Source organism: Mustela erminea, chromosome 4 (genome assembly GCF_009829155.1).
Source record: "Mustela erminea isolate mMusErm1 chromosome 4, mMusErm1.Pri, whole genome shotgun sequence".
In the NCBI taxonomy this organism is placed as follows: domain Eukaryota; kingdom Metazoa; phylum Chordata; class Mammalia; order Carnivora; family Mustelidae; genus Mustela; species Mustela erminea.
The window spans coordinates 120,486,175-120,509,584 of record NC_045617.1 but is presented as its reverse complement, the minus strand read 5'-3'; the positions used below and the strand labels follow the sequence as shown (position 1 = coordinate 120,509,584).

Sequence of the window (23,410 nt, the reverse complement as noted above, 5' to 3'; positions counted from 1 at the left end):
ATCAAGGTGACCATTTCTGAATGCTTCTCAGAATCCTCTATACATTACATTGGTTTCCTCTCTTTTTACCTAAATTGTACAGCCCCTCATGTTATAACAGGAAAGAAAACAGATCCAAATATACTTACCTTGATCATCATATGAAGTGTCTAGAGGATTGAAGGAAAAACATAAGATTCTTAATTTCTCATAAATAGATGTCTGTATTAATTTCTTAATAATTCAATATTTATTTACCACTTTCTGTTGAATACAAATGACGGAATCCTAAAAGACAAGATGAAAACATAATGAGATTCTACCTTGACAACTATGTCTACATTATTTTCTTTCTAGGTGAAAATCTGTTTACCTCTTCCTCTTTCAGATCTCTGAGAGGGAACATCTTTTGGGGGGAAAAAAAACAGATTAGGTTTACTAACAGCTCATCAAGAAATGTTTCATCATATGTCTAAATCCAACTAGTAGGATTTCTCTTCCCTAAATTTTTCTCCTTTCCTAGATTTCCCTTGGATCCCATTTCAGGAAAGAAAGAGAGGATCCCATGGCTCCTCACTCTGTTCATGATAGATGAATCATAGAAATAAGAGGAGAAGGCAAGGACCAAGAGGCCAAGTGTGGGGCATGACAGGAAGCAGAGTGACCAAACTGTCTCCTCTCTCCTTTTGGAAATATGAATCTTTATGCCTGTAGAGTGTGTACGTGTGTGCATCTGTGTGTGTGTGTGTCCCTACAAAAAAGTAAGGTGCCTTGGCCTCTACTTCGAACCATTAGATTTCTGGTTGTTTAATTTCAAATAAGCTTTATTATTATTTTTGCATCATGTCAGACTAAATGTCTTTATTTGATTAATATTAATAGTTAATATTAATAATATTAATAATAAATACCAAAATTCAGTTTAAAATGAGCTTTTGTTGTCTTAACCAAATGGGGATAGTGTCATGTGAGAATATGAGTACTGAACTCAAGGCCACAGCCACCTGGATTTGCTATCTAATTTTTTTTGCTAGGTGCATTTGGGTAAGTCTTAACTTTTAACATTTTTTATATCAATTTCATCTTCTAAAATGATAATAGAAGTTGTGCTTGCCTATTGTGTTGTATAGTTTACTATTTCTTTTCATGTATCCTATGCAGTCTTCATGACGACCCATGCATTATCCCTATTTTATACATCTAGGAAATTGTTTCACAGAGGTTTCTTCCCTTTCCAAGATCTTGGTATAATCAGGAGTTGTAAAGAATATTTTTAATGTCTCAGAAAGGGGACCTATTTGTCTTTTCTGAGAAAAATATACAAATCATAATATTTATATACATACATACACACACACACACATATATGCATAGGAAGGTAGATTGGCAGTTGGATATTATAATAATAAAAGGTGTGCTGACCTCACAAATTATGCTCAAAAGGGGATGGGCTTTTTTTGTTCTATAAGAACACATTTCTCTATTCATTCTGTAGTAGTTCCTAATCTATTTACCTCTACCATCCTCATAGTCCAGAAGACCAGCACCTGGAGTAAAAAAAAAAAAAAAAAAGTACTTCATGGTTTTGCTTCTTGAAAAGGAGTGGGGCTTTAAGACTCAGAGCTAATGCAGAGATGAACTCCCAGTAATGAATGATGATGGGAATTTATTTATTTTGTAGGAACTAAGGACTGCATAGCTGGAGCAGATGATGAGTGACTATGCCAGTCACCAGTTTCACTAGACAGTAATCAGAAAGGGCCTCAATTTGCTTTTCCTTCTTGGTGCTCTAGAATTTAGCTCCTGTTTTCCTTCTCTTACTAATCCTGGGCTATCTTTCAGCAATTTTGACATCTCACTAGACATTGCCTTGGAAAATATGCTTCATCTCTTCATATCTTGAACTTGGTGCTCTTCTCAATCACAATTACCTTAGTTGTGTTTACTCTTTTATTATTCCTAGCAAATTTGATTCTTCTACCCAGCCACCTTGCTGAGGCCCTCTTCACTACCAGATTTAGACCTTCTATTCCATTGTCTGAGGAGTCTGCTGTTTTCATGACTTGGTATTCCTGTTGCTGTTGTTCCACAGAAGGTATCCGAAGAGAGCCCAGAATCATGCAAACCTACCTCCTATTAGTTTATTCTGCCCAATTTCAGTTTGGCACTCAGAGTTACATAGAAATCTCTGGTAGATTTCTCTGAGTAAGTTAGAAGTTCAGTTTATGGAATGATTCATTTTGCAAGGTACTGGGAATACAATGGTAAATAAGACAGACTTGTTCCCTGACTTAAGGAAATTCCATTACGCTTTGTATTTTTCTTTCTCTCTTGGGTCTAAGTACTTACTTTGTTCTGAACTGTATCTTGAGACATCAATTTCTGTGGAAGAGTCAAGCAAAAATATTACTATTAACTATTTGTGAGAGGTGTTCATCCTCTTGACCAATCTCTCGTCACTCTAAACTGTGCTTCTGTGTTCCCAAGGTGGCACTCTTGATATGATGTATTACTGGTTCTTACCCCTTTCCAGCACCTACAGCCAGCCCATTTCTGTCTATTTCCACATTTATTCTTGAGGGCTCATAGGTGCTGAGATGAGAAAGAAGGGTGGGGGGGGGATACAAGGCAATGGAGAAAATACTAAGGAAAATCCTGGAAAGAGACACCTTATGGCATAGAAATAGGTCATTGGCTACATGAGCCCCATCTCTGTTTCCTTGACAAATACTACTCTATATTTGTTTCTTCTTATCATCTCTGTAGTATTAAGTAACTAAATTTTTTTCTAAAAGATTTTATTTATTTATTTATTTGAAAGAGAGAGAGATATCATAAGTAGGCAGAGGAGGAGGAGAGGGGGGAGAGAAAGGCAGAGAAAGAGGGGGAAGCAGGCTCCCTGCTGAGCAGAAAGCTTGATGTGGGGCTTGATCTCAGGACCCTGAGATCATACCCAAGCCGAAGGCAGAGACTTAACCCACTGAGCCACCCAAGCGCCCCAGTAACTAAAGTTCTTGAAATTTTTTGGTATAATACTAGCTAGTGGTGTCCATCAGCACAGTATCTTTTCTTTTCCATTTTTATTATGTAGATAATTTCCCTTGGAACTTAGATAATTTTAGAGTATTCTTGTTATTACTATTTTAAAATTTAATCTGCTTTTTTGGGGGCTTGACATTATTGGCTATGTGAGCTTTGGGAGTTTAAAAAGTCTCTAGCTATCTCTAGCAAAGTTCCTAGCCATCTAATAAGTAGAAACGAAGTGAAACTGAATCTTGACATCCCTTCAACTGTGACTTTCATGGGGAATTTCCATTTTGACTTGTTACTCACCATTTTGCTTGCGCCGTGTCCATCTTGTTAATAAAATAGCCAGAATGGCAAGTCCCAGTAGAGTCAGGATGACAGCCAAAGTTATTTCTGCAACAAAATCTCACCTGTAGGCCTGCTTATTTAGACCTGGTCATTATCAGAGACAATTACCAATTACCTCTTTATTGTTTTCGCCAAATAGATAAATCTCTTTTTCTGCTACCTGAGCTCCTTTCTTCCTTTATGTTCTTCATCTTATTGTCCCCACGTCCCTTCCCCTACCCATTTTTTATGTTGGTCCTTTTGGTCATATACCAAGAACTGCAGTTGCTAACTCTTGATTTAGAGTGAAAAATGTGACACATTTCCTCCTCAATTGAATCCCTTACTCTCTACAGATGGAAGGCTAGAGGAATTCAGTGATATGCAAAGCAATCCACTGGGGTGTGAGGAAAAAAAATATTAGTTCTACTTTTATGTAATTTTATATTACAACTTTAAAATTCTAGGTTTTCTGTTTTGAAACATGTATTAGTACAGTAGTATGTTTTATGTGTGTGTGTGTGTGTGTGATATACACACATATATAATGTGTGTGAAAAATTTTTACAGCAAAAGTTTTTTGAGCAATCAAAACTTAGTGGCCCCTGACAGAAGGCGGTCATATTAATGAAAACCACAGCAGAGGGCAAAAATTTCTTACCATTGGGAAAGACCTTTCAGTCATCATCAACAAAGCCCCTCGTGATAAGACAGTTATCTGTGATGAATGTTACTTTGATTACTAGGAGAAAGAATGCTTGAACTGCCTAAACTCTGTTTATGTATAATTGGAGAGACAAATCTTAATTATATACTTTGCTACAGTTAATGAAAAACTGAAACTAAGGAGCATTTGGAAGAAGAAAGGCAGGCAGTGAAGCAGAAGGAAGGAAGGAAGGGAGGAAAGAGTGGAGAAAGAAGGAAGGGAGAAAGAACAAGAGAAAGAGAAGGATAGTAAAGAAAGAAGGAGGAAGGAAAGAAGGAATGAATGTACAAAGGAATCATACATCTGCCTGTAACAGTGAAAAATGTTGAAGACAATTGACTATGAAGGGCTAAGAAAATTAATTACACTAAGATTAAAGATGCTTCAAAAAAGCAATAGATGAATTCATCTCAAGATGTAATGACACACCTCCAATTGGGGAAAATTGGGCAAATGTCTACCAAATCTTTCAAGTATTAGATCATGCAAGAAAATTATCCCAAAAAGACAACCTTCAGAGATTTTCTCCTAATGGACCACTAAAATGAATAGGAAGTAGTTGGACTCTTTAATGCAAGTCAGAATTTCATAACTGATGTGAAGTAATCCTTAGGGGTGGAAGGGATAACCAGCTGCTATACTTGGACCAAGCTTCTGGTACTCCCTTTGAATAGTGTCAGAAATGTTCTGGCTATTGGACAGATCATTCTGGCTAATGATATATTCCATTTATGAGGAAAATAAGAGGAAGAGTTGAGGCAGATTATAAAGTGAGTAGTATTACCAGAAGTGAGATAACAGGCTAAGGAATTTTCTTATTATTCCAGAGGATGGTTATTTTCTTTTAGTAATACAAACTCCTGAAACCAAAGAAAAGATTAATGTCTTTACTCTAGAGTTTAGTTGACTATGTGGGTCGTTTTCCCCAGACTCCTAAAGGAATCAATGAGAATGAAAGAAAGGATATTGAATTTGAAAGTAAGCAGGCAAGAAAAGTAAAACCACGTGTTAAAGTCTCTAAGGAGGAGACTCTTCTGATTCAGTAGGGTAAGGGAGGCCTTAGAGAGGGACTCAGTCCATACCCAAAACTGCCATTTTCCAGGTATTGTCTTCAGTGGTTTCTGTGTCATCTGGATTTCTTTGTCAGTGGGTGATGAAGAAAAAAGGAACACTCCAAGCTCACTGTTTCTGAGGAGTATGAACTTGAATGGGGGGGAGACCCTTGTAGACAAGCCTGCAGAGGGTTGCAGGGGACTGTGTGACTTAGGCTGATCAGACCTAAGCAGGCTATAGGAGTGTGGCCTATGAAGGTTCCAGAATCTATGTCATAACAAAGAACTGGAACTTTAGAGAGGCAAGAAGAAAGGAAGAGGAGAACCAAGACACTGGGAAGATTTCAGAATATTTTAAAAGACTTTAAACTTGCAATTTTGGAAGGGAGTTTATCTGTACTCTGGAATAAGTTCTAATTTTCTAGCGATTTTGAGGCCAGAGACTCTATTTCTATCATCCTTGTAACTCTTGACGCAGAGAACGTTCTATGGAATAGGCACTTAATACATGTTTAATAATTAGAAATGAGAAAAATTCCCAAATCTATTTAAAAGAAGGACCTTGAAACAAATGGAGGGTGAGCCAGTGAAGCCCAGATATTGAGGTTAGATAGTAAGGGAAAGTTAAGAGGTCTGTGGTGCTAGGAAGAAAAAGCCAGTGAATGGGATTTCAAGCCACTGTGGACAACAAGAGGAGTAATAAAACCATACAGCTTTATTATAACTATAAGGCTTTATGGTAGATACATACCTTACATGTACAAACTTATTTAATCCTTAATAATGTTTACAATGAAACCCTCCACCTGAGACATCTGAAGTCACCTAGCCAACAACTGGCAGAATTTCTGACTCCAGAGCACACTCTATTCACAAAATCACATTTCATTTCAATCTTGGGGGCCTACTCTTCATGGTAGTGTGGTATAGTCCAGAGCACACTCTATTCACAAAATCACATTTCATTTCAATCTTGGGGGCCTACTCTTCATGGTAGTGTGATATAGTGTGTTATAGGCTGAGCTGTCAGCCACTGGAGGAGCAAAGTAATGGCCAGTTTTAGGATGCTCTACCCTCCATGTTTTGGGAAGCTCTGGACTACTACTCATTTATTTTTCACCCATCTCCCCACTGACTTCCCTCTGGCAACCATCAGTTTGATCTCTATAATTAAGAGGCTGCTTCTTGGTTAGTCTCTCTCTCTCTTTTTTTTTTTCCTTTGTTCATTTGTTTCGTTGCTTAAATTCCACATATGGTACTTATCTGTCTGATTTATTTCACTTAGCATTGTAGTCTCTAAGTCCATCTATGTTGTTGCAAATGGCAAGATTTCATTCTTTCTTATGGCTGAATAATACTGCATTATATATATATATATGTATGTACACATGTATGTATGTATATGTATGTGTGTTTATATACATACATACATATATATATAATCTCACATTCATCTCTTTCTTTTTTTTTAAATTTTAGCCATTCTGATACATGTGAGGTGATAATTCATTGTTTTTTTTTCCCAGTTTTTTAAATTTATTTTTATTTTTTTAATTTCTTTTCAGTGTACCAGAATTCATTGCTTATGTAGATTGTTATTTTGATTTGCATTTCCCTGATGCTGAGTGAAGTTGAAGATCTTTTCATGTGTCTATTGGCCATCTGGGTGTCTTCTTTTGAGAAATGTCTGCTTATGTCTTCTGCCCATCTTTTTTAAAGATTGTATTTATTTATTTGACACAGAGAGAGAGAGACAGTGAGAGAGAGAACACAAGCAGGGGGAGTGGGAGAGGGAGAAGAAGGCCTCCAGCTGAGTAGGGAGCCCAATACAGGGCTTAATCCCAGGACCTTGGGATCATGACCTGAGCCAAAGGCAGTCACTTAACCAACCGAGTCACCCAGGCACCCCTTCTGCCAAATTTTAAATGGGATTATGTTTTGAGTTGAATCGTATCAGTTCTTTATATATTTTGGATATTACCCTTTATCGGCTGTGCCATTTGCAAATATCTTCTCCCATTCCATGGATTGTCTTTTAGTTTTGTTGATTGTTTCCTTTGCTGTGCAGAAACTTTTTATTTTGATGTAGCACCAATAGTTTATTTTTGCTTCTGTTTCCATTGCCTTAGGAGATATATCTAGAAAGATGTTGCTATGGGAAACATCGGAGAAATTACCACCTGTGCCCTCCTCAAGGATTTTTATGGTTTTGGGTCTCACATTTATGTTTAACCCATTTTGAGTTTATTTTTGTGTGGTGCAAGAAAATGGTCCAGTTTCATTCTTTTGGATATAACTGTCCAATTTTGCCAGCACCAGTTGTTGAAAAGACTATCTTTTGGCCACTGTATCTTCATTTATCCTGTGTCAAAGATTAATTGACCATATAATTGTGGATTTTCTCTTCTGTTCCATTGATCTATGTGTCAGTTTTTATGCCAGTACTGTGCTGTTTTACTCCCTACTGATTTGCAATATAACTTGAATTCTGGAATTTTAATACCTCCTGGTTTTTCTTTCTCAAGGTTGTTTTGATTAATCAGGGTCCTTTGAGTTCCCATAGAGATTTTAGGATTGTGTGTTCTAGTTCTGTGAAGAATACTGTTAGTATTTTGATAGAGATTGCATTTTATCTGTAGATTGCTTTGGGTAGTACAGACCTTTTAACAATATTTGTTCTTCCAAACAGAGTAGTTTTTTTTTAATGTCACTTTTAGTTGCTTCATTACTAGTGTAGAAAAATGCAGGATATTTGTGCCCATTGATTTTGCGTTACCAAAATTCACTTGTCATTACCAAATTCACTTGTCTAGTAGATCTAGTAGTTATATGATGGTCTTTAGGATTTTTTTAAAATTATTTTTATTATCATATAAAAATTATTTTTATTAACATATAATGTATTATTTGTCCCAGAGGTACATGTCTGTGAATCATCAGACTTACACATTTCACAACACATACCATCCCCAGTGTCCATAACACAACCACCCTATCCCTACCCTCCCACGTCCCAGCAATCCTCAGTTTGTTTTGTGAGATTAAGAGTCTCTAGTGGTTTATCTCTCTCCCAATCCCATCTTGTTTCATTTTTTCCTTCCCTACCCCTACAAACCCCTGCCCTGCCTCTCAAATTTCTCATATCAGAGAGATCATATGATCTTTGTCTGTCTCTGATTGATTTATTTTGCTCAGCATAATTCCCTCTAGCTCCATCCACACCATGGCAAATGGAAAGATCTCATTTCTTTTGATAGCTCCATAGTATTCCATTGTATATATATACCACTTCTTCTTTATCCATTCATCTGTTGATGGACTCTAGGTTCTTTCCATAGTTTGGCTATTGTGGACATTACTGCTATAAACATTCAGGTGCATGTGCCCCTTCATTTGTATCTTTAGGATAAATACCCAGTAGGGTGATTGCTGAGTCATAGGGTAGCTCTATTTTCAACTTTTTGAGGAAACTCCATGCTGTTTTCCAGAGTCGCTACTCCAACTTGCACTCCCACCAACTGTAGGAGGGTTCCCCTTTCTCCATCCTCGCCAACATCTGTCATTTCTTGACATTAATTTTAGCCATTCTGACTGGTGGATTTTCTATGTATAGTACCATGTCATCCATGAATTGTGAGTTTTACATTTTATTTCTTTTCCAGTTTGGATGCCTTTTACTTTTTTTCATTTTCTATTTACTGTTGCTAAGAATTCCAGTACTATGTTGAATAAAAGTGGTGAAGGTGGATATCCTTCTCTTGTTCCAGACCTTAGAGGAAAAGGTCGCAATTTTTTACCATTGAGTGTGATGCTGGCCATAGATTTTTCATAAATGGCCTTTATTATGTTGAAACATGTTCCATTTAAACTCACTTTGTAGAGGGTTTTTATCATAAATATATGTACTTTGTGAAATGCCTTTTCTGGGAAGGAGTCAAGATGGCAGAGGAGTAGCAGACTGAGATGACATCAGGGCCTAGTCAGCTAAATAGTTATCAAACAATTCAGAACACCTACAAACCCAACTGAAGATCGAAGAAAAGAAGAGAAGCAATTCTAGAAACAGAAAATTGACAACTTCTGAAAGCTAGGACGCGAGGAGAAGTGAATCCGAAGTGATGGAAAGATAGACCATAGGGCCAGTTCCTGGCAAGCAGTGGAGCAACAGGGCACAAAATTCAAACTTTTAAAAGTCTGCTCCACTGAGGCACATAGTTCCAGAGGCTAAATGAGCCCTTGTGGAGACAGTGTAGTCTCAGGTCATGGGGTCACAGAATGATTGGGGTGTCTGAGTGTAGCAGAGCTCACAGGTCTCACAGCGGGGAAGCTAACTACAGAGATGGACCCAAGGCATGAGCTCTCAGCTTGGGGTTATTTTAAATTGTGATCTGCAGCACAATTGGACCACTGCTCTTTGAGAGGGACCCCACAAGTAGCAGACCCAGGGAGACACAACTTCACCCACTGGAAGAGCAGAGAAGCAGGAATCTGCTGGGTTTGGAGACTCCAAACAGAACTGTGTGCCAGAGACAGAAATACTAGGTCACAGACTGGGTGAGTTTGGAGTGCGGCCGGAGACCAGGGAGATGGGAGAGACTGAAAGCTTTTCTCCGAGGGTGCACTGAGGAGTGGGGCCCCAAGTTCTCAGCTCCTCTGGGCCAGAGATTCAAAGGCCGCCATTTTCATCCCCATCCTCTAGAGCTCTAAGGGAAAGTGTTCAGATAACACAAGTTACCGAGAGTGAACCCGAGCAGATTACTTAGCCTGGCCCCTGGCAAGGGTGGCCCAACTCCACCTCTGGCAAAGACATTTGATAATCACTACAAAAGCGCCCCCCCAAGACCAGCAAGATCTTCCAGCTAAGACCAAGCTCACTGATAAAGGAGAACAGAAGAATTCCAGAGAGTGGAAGGTAAAGCATGGAATACATGGCCTTCCCCCCATGATTCTTCAGTCTTGCAAAGTTAATTAAATTTTTTAATTTTACTTTTTCCTTATTCTAATTTTTGTAACTTCTCCTTTTCCTCTTTTAATGTTTCTTAACTAGTTTATCTTAACAATACCTTTCTAAAAAAGTTCTTTTTAAAACTTTCATTATTTTAGTCATATTTTATCTTTCATTGTATCTAACTTTATTTTTTGTATACATATAGGGGTTTTTTTCTTCTAAAATATTTTGGGAGGCAATTTCTTCTAAAATATCAAAATATACCCTAAATCTAGCTCAGGGTCTTGTTCTAATCTCTAGCCTGAGCAAATTCACTCCACTTTCTTTTTCTTTCTTTTTCTTAACCAACTGATCTTATCAATTCCTTTTCTAGATTTTTTTTAAATTTTCATCTTTACAGTCATATTCCATCCCTTCATCATGTTTGCCTTTATTTTTGTAGATATATAAATTTTTCTTTCCTTAAAAATTTGGGAGGTACTTTCTTCTAAGAGTCCAAAATACACACAAAATTTAGGGACATTGCTACCCTTTTAGTATTTTATTCTCTTGTTCATATATTCTTATCTGGATAAAATGACAAGGCAGATAAACTCACCACAAAAAAAAAAAAAGAACAAGAGGTGTTACCAAAGGCTAGGGACCTAATCAATATGAACATTGGTAATATGTCAGATCTAGAGTTCAGAATGGCAATTCTCAAGGTGCTAGCTGGACTTGAAAAAGGCATGGAAGATATTAGAGAAACGCTGTCTGGAGAAATAAAAGCTCTTTCTGGAGAAATAAAAGAACTAAAATCTAACCCAACTGAAATCAAAAAAGCTATTAATGAGGTGCAATAAAAAAATGGAGGCTCTTACTGCTAGGATAAGTGAGATACAAGAGAGAATTAGTGACATAGAAGACCAAATGATGGAGAATAAAGAAGCTGAGCAAAAGAGAGAAAAACAACTACTGGACCACAAGGGGAGAATTCAAGAGATAAATGATACCATAAGACAAAATGGTATTAGAATAATTGGGATTCCAGAAGAAGAAAGAGAGAGGGGGACAGAGGTGTCTTGGAGTAAATTATTGTAGAGAATTTCCCTAATATGGCAAAGAGAACAAGCATCAAAATCGAGGAGGCACAGAGAGCACCCCTCAAAAATCAATAAAAATAGGTCCACACCCCATCATCTAATAGTAAAATTTACAAGTCTTAGTGACAAAGAGAAAATCCTGAAAGGAGCTCAGGAAAAAAAGTTTATAACCTACAATGGGAAAAATATTAGACCATTAGGAGACTTATCTACAGAGACCTGGCAGGCCAGAAAGAACTGGCATGATATATTCAGAGCACTAAATGAGAAAACCATGCAGCCAAGAATACTATATCCAGCTAGGTTATCATTGAAAATAGAAGGAGAGATAAAAAGCTTCCAGGACAAACAAAAACTAAAAGAATTTGCAAACACCAAAGCAGCTCTACAGAAAATTTTGAAAGGGGTCCTCTAAGCAAAGAGAGAGCCTAAAAGTAACACAGACCAGAAAGGAACAAAGACAATATACAGTAACAGTCACCTTACAGGCAAAACAATGGTACTAATTTCATATCTTTCAACAGTTTCCGTGAATAGGAATGGGAAAAATTCTGCAATCATAAGTCACAGGGTATCAGAATGGGTAAAAAAAACAAACCCATCAATATGCTGCCTACAAGAAACTCATTTTAGACCCAAAGTCACTTCCAGATGTAAAGTGAGGGTATGGAAAACAGTTTACCATGCTAATGGACATCAAAAGAAAGCTGGCGTGGTAATCCTTATATCAGATCAATTAGACTTTAAGCCAGAGACTATAATAAGAGATGAGGAAGGACACTATATCATACTCAAAGGGTCTGTCCAACAAGGTCTAACAATTTTCAATATCTCTGCCCCTAACATGGGAGCAGCCAAATATATAAACCAATTAATAACAAGATCAAAGAAACACATTGACAATAATAAAATAATATTAGGGGACTTTAACACCCCCCTTACTGAAATGGACAGATCATCCAAGCAAAAGATCAACAAGGAAATAAAGGCCTTAAATGACACACTGGACCAGATGGACATCAAAACTATATTCAGAACATTCCATCCCAAACAAAATACACATTCTTCTCTAGTGCACTTGGAACATTCTGCAGAATAGATCACATCCTGTGTCACAAATCAGATCTCAACCCATACCAAAGATTGGGATCATTCCCTGCATATTCTCAGACCACAATGATTTGAAGCCAGAACTCAATCACAAGAGGAAAATTGAAAAGCACCCAAATACATGAAGGCTAAACCGCATCCTACTAAAGAATGAATAGGTCAATCAGGAGATTAAAGAAGAATTGAAAAAATTCATGGAAACAAATGATAATGAAAACACAACTGTTCAAAATATGTGGGACACACAAAGGAAGTCCTGAGAGGAAACTATATAGTGATACAAGCCTTTCTCAAGAAACAAGAAAGGTTTTAAATACACAACCTAGCCTTACACCTAAAGAAGCTGGAGAATGAAAAGCAATGAAAGTTGAAATCCAGCAGGAGAAGAGAAGAATAAAGATCAGAGCATAAATCAATGAAATAGAAATTAAAACAAAACAAACAAACAAACAAAAAAAGACACAGTAGAACAACAACAACAACAAAAACAAAACTAGGAGCTGGTTCTTTGAAATACTTAATAAGATAATTCTCTGGCCAGACTTATCAAAAAGCCCAAATAAATAAAGTCATGAATGAAGGAGGAGAGGTCACAACCAACATCAAAGAAATACACAAAATTATAAGAACATATTATGAGAAATTATACGCCAGCAAATTTGTCAATCTGGAAGAAATGGATGCATTCTGAGAGATGTATAAATTACCAAAACTGAACTAGGAAGAAATAGAAAATGTGAACAGACCCATAACCAGTAAGGAGATTGAAGCAGTCATCAAAGATCTCCCAAAAAACAAGATCCAAAGCCAGACAGCTTCCCAGGGGAATTCTGCCAAACACCTAATGAAGAATTAATACCTATTCTCCTGACACTGTTCCAAAAAATAGAAATAGAAGGAAAACTTCCAAACTCATTTTATGAAGCTGGCATTATCTTGATCCCAAAACCAGACAAAGATCCCATCAAAAAAGAATTATAGACCAATGTCCTCGATAAACACAGATGTGAAAATTCTCACAAAAATACTAGCGAATAGGATTCAACAGTACCTGAAAAGGATTATTCACCATGACCAAGTGGTATTTATTCCAGGACCACAAGGTTGGTTCAACATCCACAAGTCATTCAGTGTAATACAATACATTAGTAAAAGAAAGAATAAGAACCATATGGTACTCTCAATAGATGCTGAAAAAGCATTTGACAAAGTAAAGCATTCTTTTTCTTTTTAAATATTTTATTTATTTATTTGACACAGAGAGAGATCACAAGTTGTCAGAGAGGCAGGCAGAGAAAGGCAGATAGGTTGAGCAGAAAGCCTGATGCAGGGCTCAATCTCAGGACCCTGAGACCATGACTTGAGCCAAAAGCAGAAGCTTAACCCACTGAGCCACCCAGGGGCCCCTAGAATCCTTTTTTAATAAAACTCTTCAATGTGTAGGGATAGAGGGTACATACCTCAATATCATCAAAGCCATCTATGAAAAACCCACTGTGAATATCATTCTCAATGGAGAAAACCTGAGAGCTTTTCCATTATGGTTAGGAACACAGCAGGGATGTTCATTATCACCACTGCTATTCAACATAGGAGAAGAACTACTAGTCTCAGCAATCAGACAACAAAATTAAATTAAAGGCATCCATATTGGCAAAGAAGAAGTCAAACTATCACTCGTTGCAGATGATATGATACTTTATGTGGAAAACCCAAAAGACGCTACTCCAAATCTGCTAGAACTTGTACTGGAATTCAGTAGTGTCAAGATAAAAATAATGCACAGAAATTAGTGACATTTCTATACACCAAAAAAAAATAAGAACAAGAAATTAAGGAGTCAATCCCATTTACAATTGCACCCAAAACCATAAGATACCTAGGAATAAACCTAACCAAAGAGGCAAAGGATCTGTCCTCAGAAAACTATAGAACACTCATAAAACAAATTGAGGAAGACACAAAGAAATGGAAAAATGTTCATGATCATGGGTTAGGAGAAAAAATATTGTGAAAATGTCTATGCTACCTAAAGAAATCTACACATTTATCCTTATCAAAATCCCATCCATTTTTTTTCAAAGAAATGGAAAAATCCTAAAATTTATATGGAAGCAGAAAAGACAGAGGAATGTTGAAAAAGAAGGCCAAAGTTGGTGGCTTCCTTATCCCAGAGTTTAAGCTCTATTACAGAGCTGTCATCATCAAAACAGTATGGTACCAACACAAAAGCAGACATATAGATAAATGGAACATAACAGAGAGCCCAGAAATAGACCCTCAACTCTATGGTCAACTAATCTTTGACAAAGCAGGAAAGAATGTCCAAAAGAAAAAGATGGTCTCTTCAACAAATGGTGTTGGGAAAATTGGACATCCACATGCAGAAAAATGAAACAGACCATTTCTTTATACCACACACAAAAATAGACTCAAAATGGATGGAAGACCTCAATGTGAGATAGGAATCCATCAAAATCCTTGAGGAAAATACAGGCAGCAACCTCTTCGAAATCAGCCTCAGCAACTTCTTCCTAGAAACATCACCAAAGGTAAGGGAAACAAGAGCAAAAATGAACTATTGGGACTTCATCAAGATCAAAAGCTTTTGCACAGCAAAAGAAACAGTCCACAAAACCAAAAGACAACTGACCTAATGGGGGAAGATATTTGTGAATGACATACCAGATAAAGTGCTAGTCTCCAAATCTATAAAGAACTTAACAAATTCAACACACAAAGAACAAATAATCCAATCAAGAATTGGGAAGAGGACAGAAACATCCATTTTTGCAAAGGAGACATCCAGATGGCCAACAGACACATGAAAAAGTGCTCCAGATCACTCGGCATCAGGGAAATACAAATCAAAACCACAACGAGATACCACATCACGCCAGTCGGAATAGGTAAATTGAACAAGTCAAGAAATGACAGATGCTGGCATGGATGCAGAGAAAGGGAAACCCTCCTACACTGTTGGTGGGAATGCAAGTTGGTGCAACCACTCTGGAAAACAGCATGGAAGTTCCTCAAAAAGTTGATAACAGAGCTACCCTATGACCCAGCAATCGCCACTACCGGGTATTTACCCTGAAGATACAAATGTAATGATCCGAAGGGTCAGGTTCACCTGAATGCTTATAGCAGCTATATCCACAACAGATAAACTATAGAAAGAACCTAGATGTCCATCCACAAATGAATGGATAAATAGATGTGGTGTATATATATACAATGGAATACTGTGGAGCCAACAAAAGAAATGAAATCTTGCCATTTGCAATGATGTGGATGGAATTAGAAGGTATTATGGTGAGCCAAATAAGTCAACCAGAGAAAGACGATTATCATATGATCTTCCTGATATGAGGAAGTTGAGAGGTAGAGTGAGGGGTTTGGGTGTAGGGAAGGTAAAAATGAAACAAGATGGGATCAGGAGGGAGACAAACTATAAGAGCCTCTTAATATCACAAAACAAACTGAGGGTTGCTGGGGGTGGGGAGTAGGGAGAGGGTGATTGGGTTATAGACATTGGGGAGGGTATGTGCTATGGTGAATGTTGTGAAGTGTGTACACCTGACTATTCACAGACCTGTACCCCTGGGGCTAATAATACATTATATGTTAATTTTAAAAAAAGAAATGTTTTTCACACATCTATTGAAATGATCATATGTTTTTTATCCTTTCTTTTATTGTTGTGGCACATTACTTTGATGGCTTTGTGAATTTTGAACCACCCTTATATACTGGGAATAAATCCCGGTTGATTGTGTTATACGATTTTTTTTTTTATATTTTGGTGGATGAATGTTTTGTTGATAATTTTTGCATTTATAGTCATCAGAGATATTGGCCTTTAGTACTCTTTTTTGTTTTTGTATTTTTATCTGTTTTTGATATCAAGGTGATACTGACCTCATAGAATGAAGTTTTTCTTAATTTTCTATTTTTTTGAAATAGTTTGAGAATAATAACTATTAATTTTTTAAAAATTTTTGGTAGATTTGCCTGTGAAGCACTCTAGTCTTGTTTTCTGATTACTGATTCCATTTTATTTCTGGTAATTGGCCTATTCAAATTTTCTACTTTTTTTTCCTGTTTTAATTTTGGTAGGTTATATATTTCCATGAATTTACCCACTTCTAAGTTGTCAATTTGTTGGGATATAAGTATTCATAATATTGTGTTATAAGTGTTAGTATTTCTGTAGTGGTGGTGGTGTTATTTCCCCTCTTTCATGAGCTATTTTATTTATTTAGTTCCTCTCACGCCCCCCCTCTTTTTTATGAGTCTGATTAGAGATTTATCAAGTTTGTTGATTTTTCTCTTCAAAGAGCTAATTCCTAATTTCTTTGATCTGTTCAATTTTTTTTTCAGTTTTCATTAATTTACTTCTGTTTTAATCATTATAATTTCCTGCTTTTTCCTGGGTTTGGATTTTATCTGTTCTTCTTTTTCTAGCTCCTTTAAGTGTAAGTTTAGGCTATATATTTGAGATTTTTCTTTCTACTTGAGGTGGGCCTGTATTGCTATAAACTTCCCTCTTAGAATCACTTTTGCTGCCAAAAAATTTGGATCAAATATTTGGTACCATTGTGTTTGATTTTTAAATTTAACTTTGATGGCTGAGATTTATTTAGTCTGTTTTTATGGTCTAGACTGGTGAAGGAGCACTTAAAATTTTACAAGTATCAGTTTAAATTACCAACATTTTAATAAACATCCCATATTTTAATTCAGTTAGGACTCACCCATTGACGCAGATTCATTCTTGGTACAAGATTAGACCATTGAAATTCTGTCCTGCCATGATGCCCCTGCATGGAGAACCATAGACCTCCCAACACACACCTTCAATTTCAGCTGTCCCACCAGGGCACTCTCTGTGGGAAGAGCCCTGGAACATCGTAGCTTATACTCACTTCATTTCATCTATACTTCCAAGAAGCCTTCAGTGCATAGAGCCATGGGATCCCTTAGCTTGTACTCATTTCACCTTCAGCTACCCTGCTAGGGCGTCTTCTGAATGAAGATATCTGAGTACCCCCACCTTAATCCACTTCAGCTTCAGCTATTCTGCTAGGAAAATCACTGTGTGGAGAACTCTGGGACCTCCTGTCATTCACACACTTCATTTCAACTTTTCTGAAAGTTCACCATCTGTACATAGAGCCTCAGGACGGCCCCAGACCATGTGCACTTCAGCTTCAGCCATCCTACCAAGGCAACCCCATTATGGACCCCCAGTCCATGCCAGCCACAACTCCAGCCAGTCAGCAAAAATGACTAGGCACACATAGTTCACACAGGAGATGACTATACACAAGATTATTCCCTCAAATTTAGAAGAAATAACTATTCTATTTAATTCATAGAACCAAACAGAAAGTTAAGCAAAATGGAGCGACAGAGGAATATGCTCCAAATGAAAGAACAAAACAAAACCTCAGAAAAAGAACTAAATGAAATGGATATTATCAATGTGCCTGACAAAAGAGTTTATAGTAAAGCTCATGCTCACAAGGCTGGAGAGAAGAACAAAAGAACTCAGAACTTCAACAACAACAACAAAGAAAATATAAAAAAGAGTTGAAGAATATAATAACTAATATGAAAAACACACCATAGGGAATCAATAGAAGATTAGTGGATGCAGAAGAAAATTTCAGTGATCTGGAAGACAGGGTAATGCAACCAACTTGGACAGTAAAAGAAAAAAAAAAAAGAATTTTAAAAACCAAGGGTGGATTAAGGGATGTCTTAGATGACAGGAAGTGAACAAACATTCACTTTATATAGTCTCAGAAGGAGAAGACAGAAAGAATGGTAGGAAAGACATCCAAAACCAACATAATATTCTTTGTAAGTGAACATGAAACATTCCCCAGATAGTTCAAATGTTATGTGACAAAATAAGTCTCAATGAATTTAAGAAGGTTCAAATCATGTCATACATTACTGACCACAACAGTATGAAATATGAAATAAATCACAAGAAAAAAGAAAAAAAAAAAACTAGAAAAAACACATGTGGAGGTTAACCAACATGCTACTAAACAACCAAAAGGTCAACAACAAAATCAAAGAAGAAATTTAAAAAAATACATGGAGTCAAATGAAAATGGAAATACAATTGTCCAAAATATTTGGGGTGTTGAAAAAGCAGTTCTGAGGGAATGTTTATAGCACTATAGAACTAATTCAGGAAACAAGAAAAATACCCAATCAATCTAACCTAATACCTTAAGGAACAAGACAAACAAAAACCAAGGTGAGCAGAAGGAAGGAAATAATAAAATCAGAACAAAAAATGACATGAAAACTAAAGAATGAAGAAGAAAAAAAGAAAATATAGAAAAGATCAATGAAAGTAAGAGCTGGTTCTTTCAAAAGATGCACAAAATTGATAAACCTTTAGCCAAACTTATGAATAATAAAATAGAAAGGACCCAAATAAATAAAATTAGAAATGAAAAAGAAACAATAAAGCAGTCCAAGATGGTAGAGGAGTAGGAGATCTTAATCTCATCTGGTCCCAGGACTTCAGCTACATAGCTATCAAGCCATTTTGAACTCCTGCAAACTCAACCAAAGATCTAAGAAAAAAATAACTGCAACTCTACAAATAGAAAAGTGACGACTTTTTGCAAGGTAGGAGGTGTGGAGAAGGTAGTCTGAGGCAATATATGGGAAGAGAGACTGTGGGGGAGGGAGCCTCCATCAGCCAGCTATTGGCAAGTGATAGAGCAGTGGAGCGCAAAAGTGGAACTTTTAGAAGTCTGCTTTGGTGCCGGTGAGTAAATGCCAGTGGAGGGTGGGCAGGTGGAAACTTCGCTGGGACAGTGTGCTCTTAAGAGCCTCAGGGTCACACAAAGATTATAGTGCCTGAGTGTGCCAGAGCTCCTTGGTATCAGAAAAGGGAAGCCAGCTGCAATCACTGAGTCCAGGAGTAGGCTCTCAGCTGGGGGTTGCCATAACCCTTGAACTGTGGCACAGTCAGATGACTTTCTGAGCAGGGGCCCAGCAAGCAGCAGAATGGGTGATATTCCACTTAGCCCCCAGGAGGAGTAGCAGGGAAGCATGCCACAGAAGTCTGCAGAGTTTGGAGACTTGAAATGTCTGAGATAGAAATGCTTGGTCACAAGGCTGTGTAAGCATGGACTATTGCCTGAGACCAGGGAGCCAGGAGTGACTGACTGCTTTTCTCTGAAGGCTCACTGAGGTGAGGCTCTGAGATTTTACCTCAGGTCCTGGAAAATGGGAGGCCACCATTTACATTCTCAACATCTAAAGCTGAGCAGAAAGCCTTCAGGAAACAAAAGCCACTTGGAGCAAACGGAAGCAGATTACTTAGTTGGCCCCTCTGGCAACGGTGGTGCAATTCCACCTTTGGAAAGGACATTTGAGAACCAATGCAACAGGCCTCTCCCTCAGAGGATCAGCAAAAACATCCAGCCAAGACCAAGTTTACAGATTGGGAACTGCAAAACTCCAGCGCTAGGGGAATATAGCACGTAGAATTTATGACTTTTTTATTTTTTTATTTTTTTTATTTTTTTTTAATTAATTTTTTAATTTTTTTTATAAACATATATTTTTATCCCCAGGGGTACAGGTCTGTGAATCACCAGGTTTACACACTTCACAGCACTCACCAAAGCACATACCCTCCCCAATGTCCATAATCCCACCCCCTTCTCCCAAACCCCCTCCCCCCAGCAACCCTCAGTTTGTTTTGTGAGATTAAGAGTCACTTATGGTTTGTCTCCCTCCCAATCCCATCTTGTTTCATTTATTCTTCTCCTACCCACTTAAGCCCCCATGTTGCATCACCACTTCCTCATATCAGGGAGATCATATGTCCACAATAGCCAAACTATGGAAAGAACCTAGATGTCCATCAAGAGATGAATGGATCAAGAAGATGTGGTATAAAAATAAATAAATAAATAAATAAATAAATAAATAAATAAATAAATAAATAAAATAAAAAAAAAAAAGAAGAAGAAGATGTGGTATATATACACAATGGAATACTATGCAGCCATCAAAAGAAATGAAATCTTGCCATTTGCGACAACATGGATGGAACTAGAGCGTATCATGCTTAGCGAAATAAGTAAAGCAGAGAAAGACAATTTATGACTCTTTTTTCCCATGATTCATTAGTCTTCCACCTTTAATTTTTAAATTTTCTTTATTTTTTTAAAAATGTTCTCATCCTTTTTAAAATTTTTTGTTAATTTTCATTTTTACAATCACATTCTATCTCTTTATTGTACTTAACCTTAACATATCTTAATTTACATGTATAAAGATATAAATATAGATATAAAGATATCTTTTTTTATTTTTTTTAAATTTTTTTTTTTTATTTCCAGCATAACAGTATTCATTAATTTTTGCACCACACCCCGTGTTCCATGCAAACCGTGCCCTCTATAATACCCACCACCTGGTACCCCAACCTCCCACCCCCCGTCCCTTCAAAACCCTCAGATTGTTTTTCAGAGTCCATAGTCTCTCATGGTTCACCTCCCCTTCCAATTTCCCCCAACTCCCTTCTCCACTCTAAGTCCCCATGTCCTCCATGCTATTTGTTATGCTCCACAAGTAAGTGAAACCATATGATAATTGACTCTCTCTGCTTGACTTATTTCACTCAGCATAATCTCTTCCAGTCCCGTCCATGTTGCTACAAAAGTTGGGTATTCATCCTTTCTGATGGAGGCATAATACTCTATCCCCAGGGGTACAGGTCTGTGAATCACCAGGTTTACACACTTCATAGCACTCACCAAAGCACATACCCTCCCCAATGTCCATAATCCCACCCCCTTCTCCCAAACCCCCTCCCCCCCAGCAACCCTCAGTTTGTTTTGTGAGATTAAAAGTCACTTATGGTTTGTCTCCCTCCCGATTCCATCTTGTTTCCTTTATTCTTCTCCTACCCACTTAAGCCCCCATGTTGCATCACCACTTCCTCATATCAAGGAGATCATATGATAGTTGTCTTTCTCTGCTTGACTTATTTCGCTAAGCATGATATGCTCTAGTTCCATCCATGTTGTCGCAAATGGCAAGATTTCATTTCTTTTGATGGCTGCATAGTATTCCATTGTGTATATATACCACATCTTCTTGATCCATTCATCTGTTGATGGACATCTAGGTTCTTTCCATAGTTTGGCTATTGTGGACATTGCTGCTATAAACATTCGGGTGCACGTGCCCCTTTGGATCACTACGTTTGTATCCTTAGGGTAAATACCCAATAGTGCAATTGCTGGGTCATAGGGCAGTTCTATTTTCAACATTTTGAGGAACCTCCATGCTGTTTTCCAGAGTGGCTGCACCAGCTTGCATTCCCACCAACAGTGTAGGAGGGTTCCCCTTTCTCCGCATCCTCGCCAGCATCTGTCATTTCCTGACTTGTTTATTTTAGCCATTCTGACTGGTGTGAGGTGATATCTCATTGTGGTTTTGATTTGTATTTCCCTGATGCCGAGTGATATGGAGCACTTTTTCATGTGTCTGTTGGCCATCTGGATGTCTTCTTTGCAGAAATGTCTGTTCATGTCCTCTGCCCATTTCTTGATTGGATTATTTGTTCTTTGGGTGTTGAGGTTGCTAAGTTCTTTATAGATTCTGGACACTAGTCCTTTATCTGATATGTCGTTTGCAAATATCTTCTCCCATTCTGTCAGTTGTCTTTTGATTTTGTTAACTGTTTCCTTTGCTGTGCAAAAGCTTTTGATCTTGATGAAATCCCAATAGTTCATTTTTGCCCTTGCTTCCCTTGCCTTTTGCGTTGTTCCTAGGAAGATGTTGCTGCGGTTGAGGTCAAAGAGGTTGCTGCCTGTGTTCTCCTCAAGGATTTTGATGGATTCCTTTCGCACATTGAGGTCCTTCATCCATTTTGAGTCTATTTTTGTGTGTGGTGTAAGGAAATGGTCCAATTTGATTTTTCTGCATGTGGCTGTCCAATTTTCCCAGCACCATTTATTGAAGAGGCTGTCTTTTTGCCATTGGACATTCTTTCCTGCTTTGTCGAAGATTAGTTGACCATAGAGTTGAGGGTCTATTTCTGGGCTCTCTATTCTGTTCCATTGATCTATGTGTCTGTTTTTGTGCCAGTACCATGCTGTCTTGATGACGACAGCTTTGTAATAGAGCTTGAAGTCCGGAATTGTGATGCCACCAACGTTGGCTTTCTTTTTCAATATCCCTTTGGCTATTCGAGGTCTTTTCTGGTTCCATATAAATTTTAGCATTATTTGTTCCATTTCTTTGAAAAAGATGGATGGTACTTTGATAGGAATTGCATTAAATGTGTAGATTGCTTTAGGTAGCATAGACATTTTCACAATATTTATTCTTCCAATCCAGGAGCATGGAACATTTTTCCATTTCGTTGTGTCTTCCTCAATTTCTTTCATGAGTACTTTATAGTTTTCTGAGTATAGATTCTGTGTCTCTTTGGTTAGGTTTATTCCTAGGTATCTTATGGTTTTGGGTGCAATTGTAAATGGGATTGACTCCTTAATTTCTCTTTCTTCTGTCTTGCTGTTGGTGTAGAGAAATGCAACTGATTTCTGTGCATTGATTTTATATCCTGACACTTTACTGAATTCCTGTATAAGTTCTAGCAGTTTTGGAGTGGAGTCTTTTGGGTTTTCCACATATAGTATCATATCATCTGCGAAGAGTGATAATTTGACTTCTTCTTTGCCGATTTGGATGCCTTTAATTTCCTTTTGTTGTCTGATTGCTGAGGCTAGGACTTCTAGTACTATGTTGAATAGCAGTGGTGATAATGGACATCCCTGCCGTGTTCCTGACCTTAGCGGAAAAGCTTTCAGTTTTTCTCCATTGAGAATGATATTTGCGGTGGGTTTTTCATAGATGGCTTTGATGATATTGAGGTATGTGCCCTCTATCCCTACACTTTGAAGAGTTTTGATCAGGAAGGGATGCTGTACTTTGTCAAATGCTTTTTCAGCATCTATTGAGAGTATCATATGGTTCTTGTTCTTTCTTTTATTGATGTGTTGTATCACATTGACTGATTTGCGGATGTATAAAGATATCTTAAAGATTATATATATATCGATATCTATCCATAGATATAGATAGATATAGATATCTTTCTTTCTTTCTTTCTTTCAAATTT

General features: G+C 37.4%; 1 protein-coding gene across 10 annotated transcripts in view; it reads right to left on the bottom strand.

Moving 5' to 3' along the window:
• TSBP1 (testis expressed basic protein 1) overlaps nucleotides 1-5,331 on the bottom strand; it is a 264,417-nt gene extending 259,086 nt beyond the window's left edge. For 9 of the 10 annotated variants that reach the window (XM_032340735.1, XM_032340740.1, XM_032340741.1 and 6 more), the window contains exons 1-7: nucleotides 5,122-5,331; nucleotides 3,313-3,399; nucleotides 2,329-2,361; nucleotides 1,494-1,526; nucleotides 353-385; nucleotides 238-267; nucleotides 129-149 (exon numbers count right to left, since the gene is read on the bottom strand). In XM_032340735.1, coding sequence (XP_032196626.1) covers nucleotides 129-149; nucleotides 238-267; nucleotides 353-385; nucleotides 1,494-1,526; nucleotides 2,329-2,361; nucleotides 3,313-3,399; nucleotides 5,122-5,134 — 250 coding nt within the window. In that variant the 5' untranslated portion in view covers nucleotides 5,135-5,331. The remainder of the gene's footprint in view (nucleotides 1-128; nucleotides 150-237; nucleotides 268-352; nucleotides 386-1,493; nucleotides 1,527-2,328; nucleotides 2,362-3,312; nucleotides 3,400-5,121) is intronic. The other variant, XM_032340743.1, reaches the window with a different exon arrangement.
• Nucleotides 5,332-23,410: the final 18,079 nt, after the last annotated feature.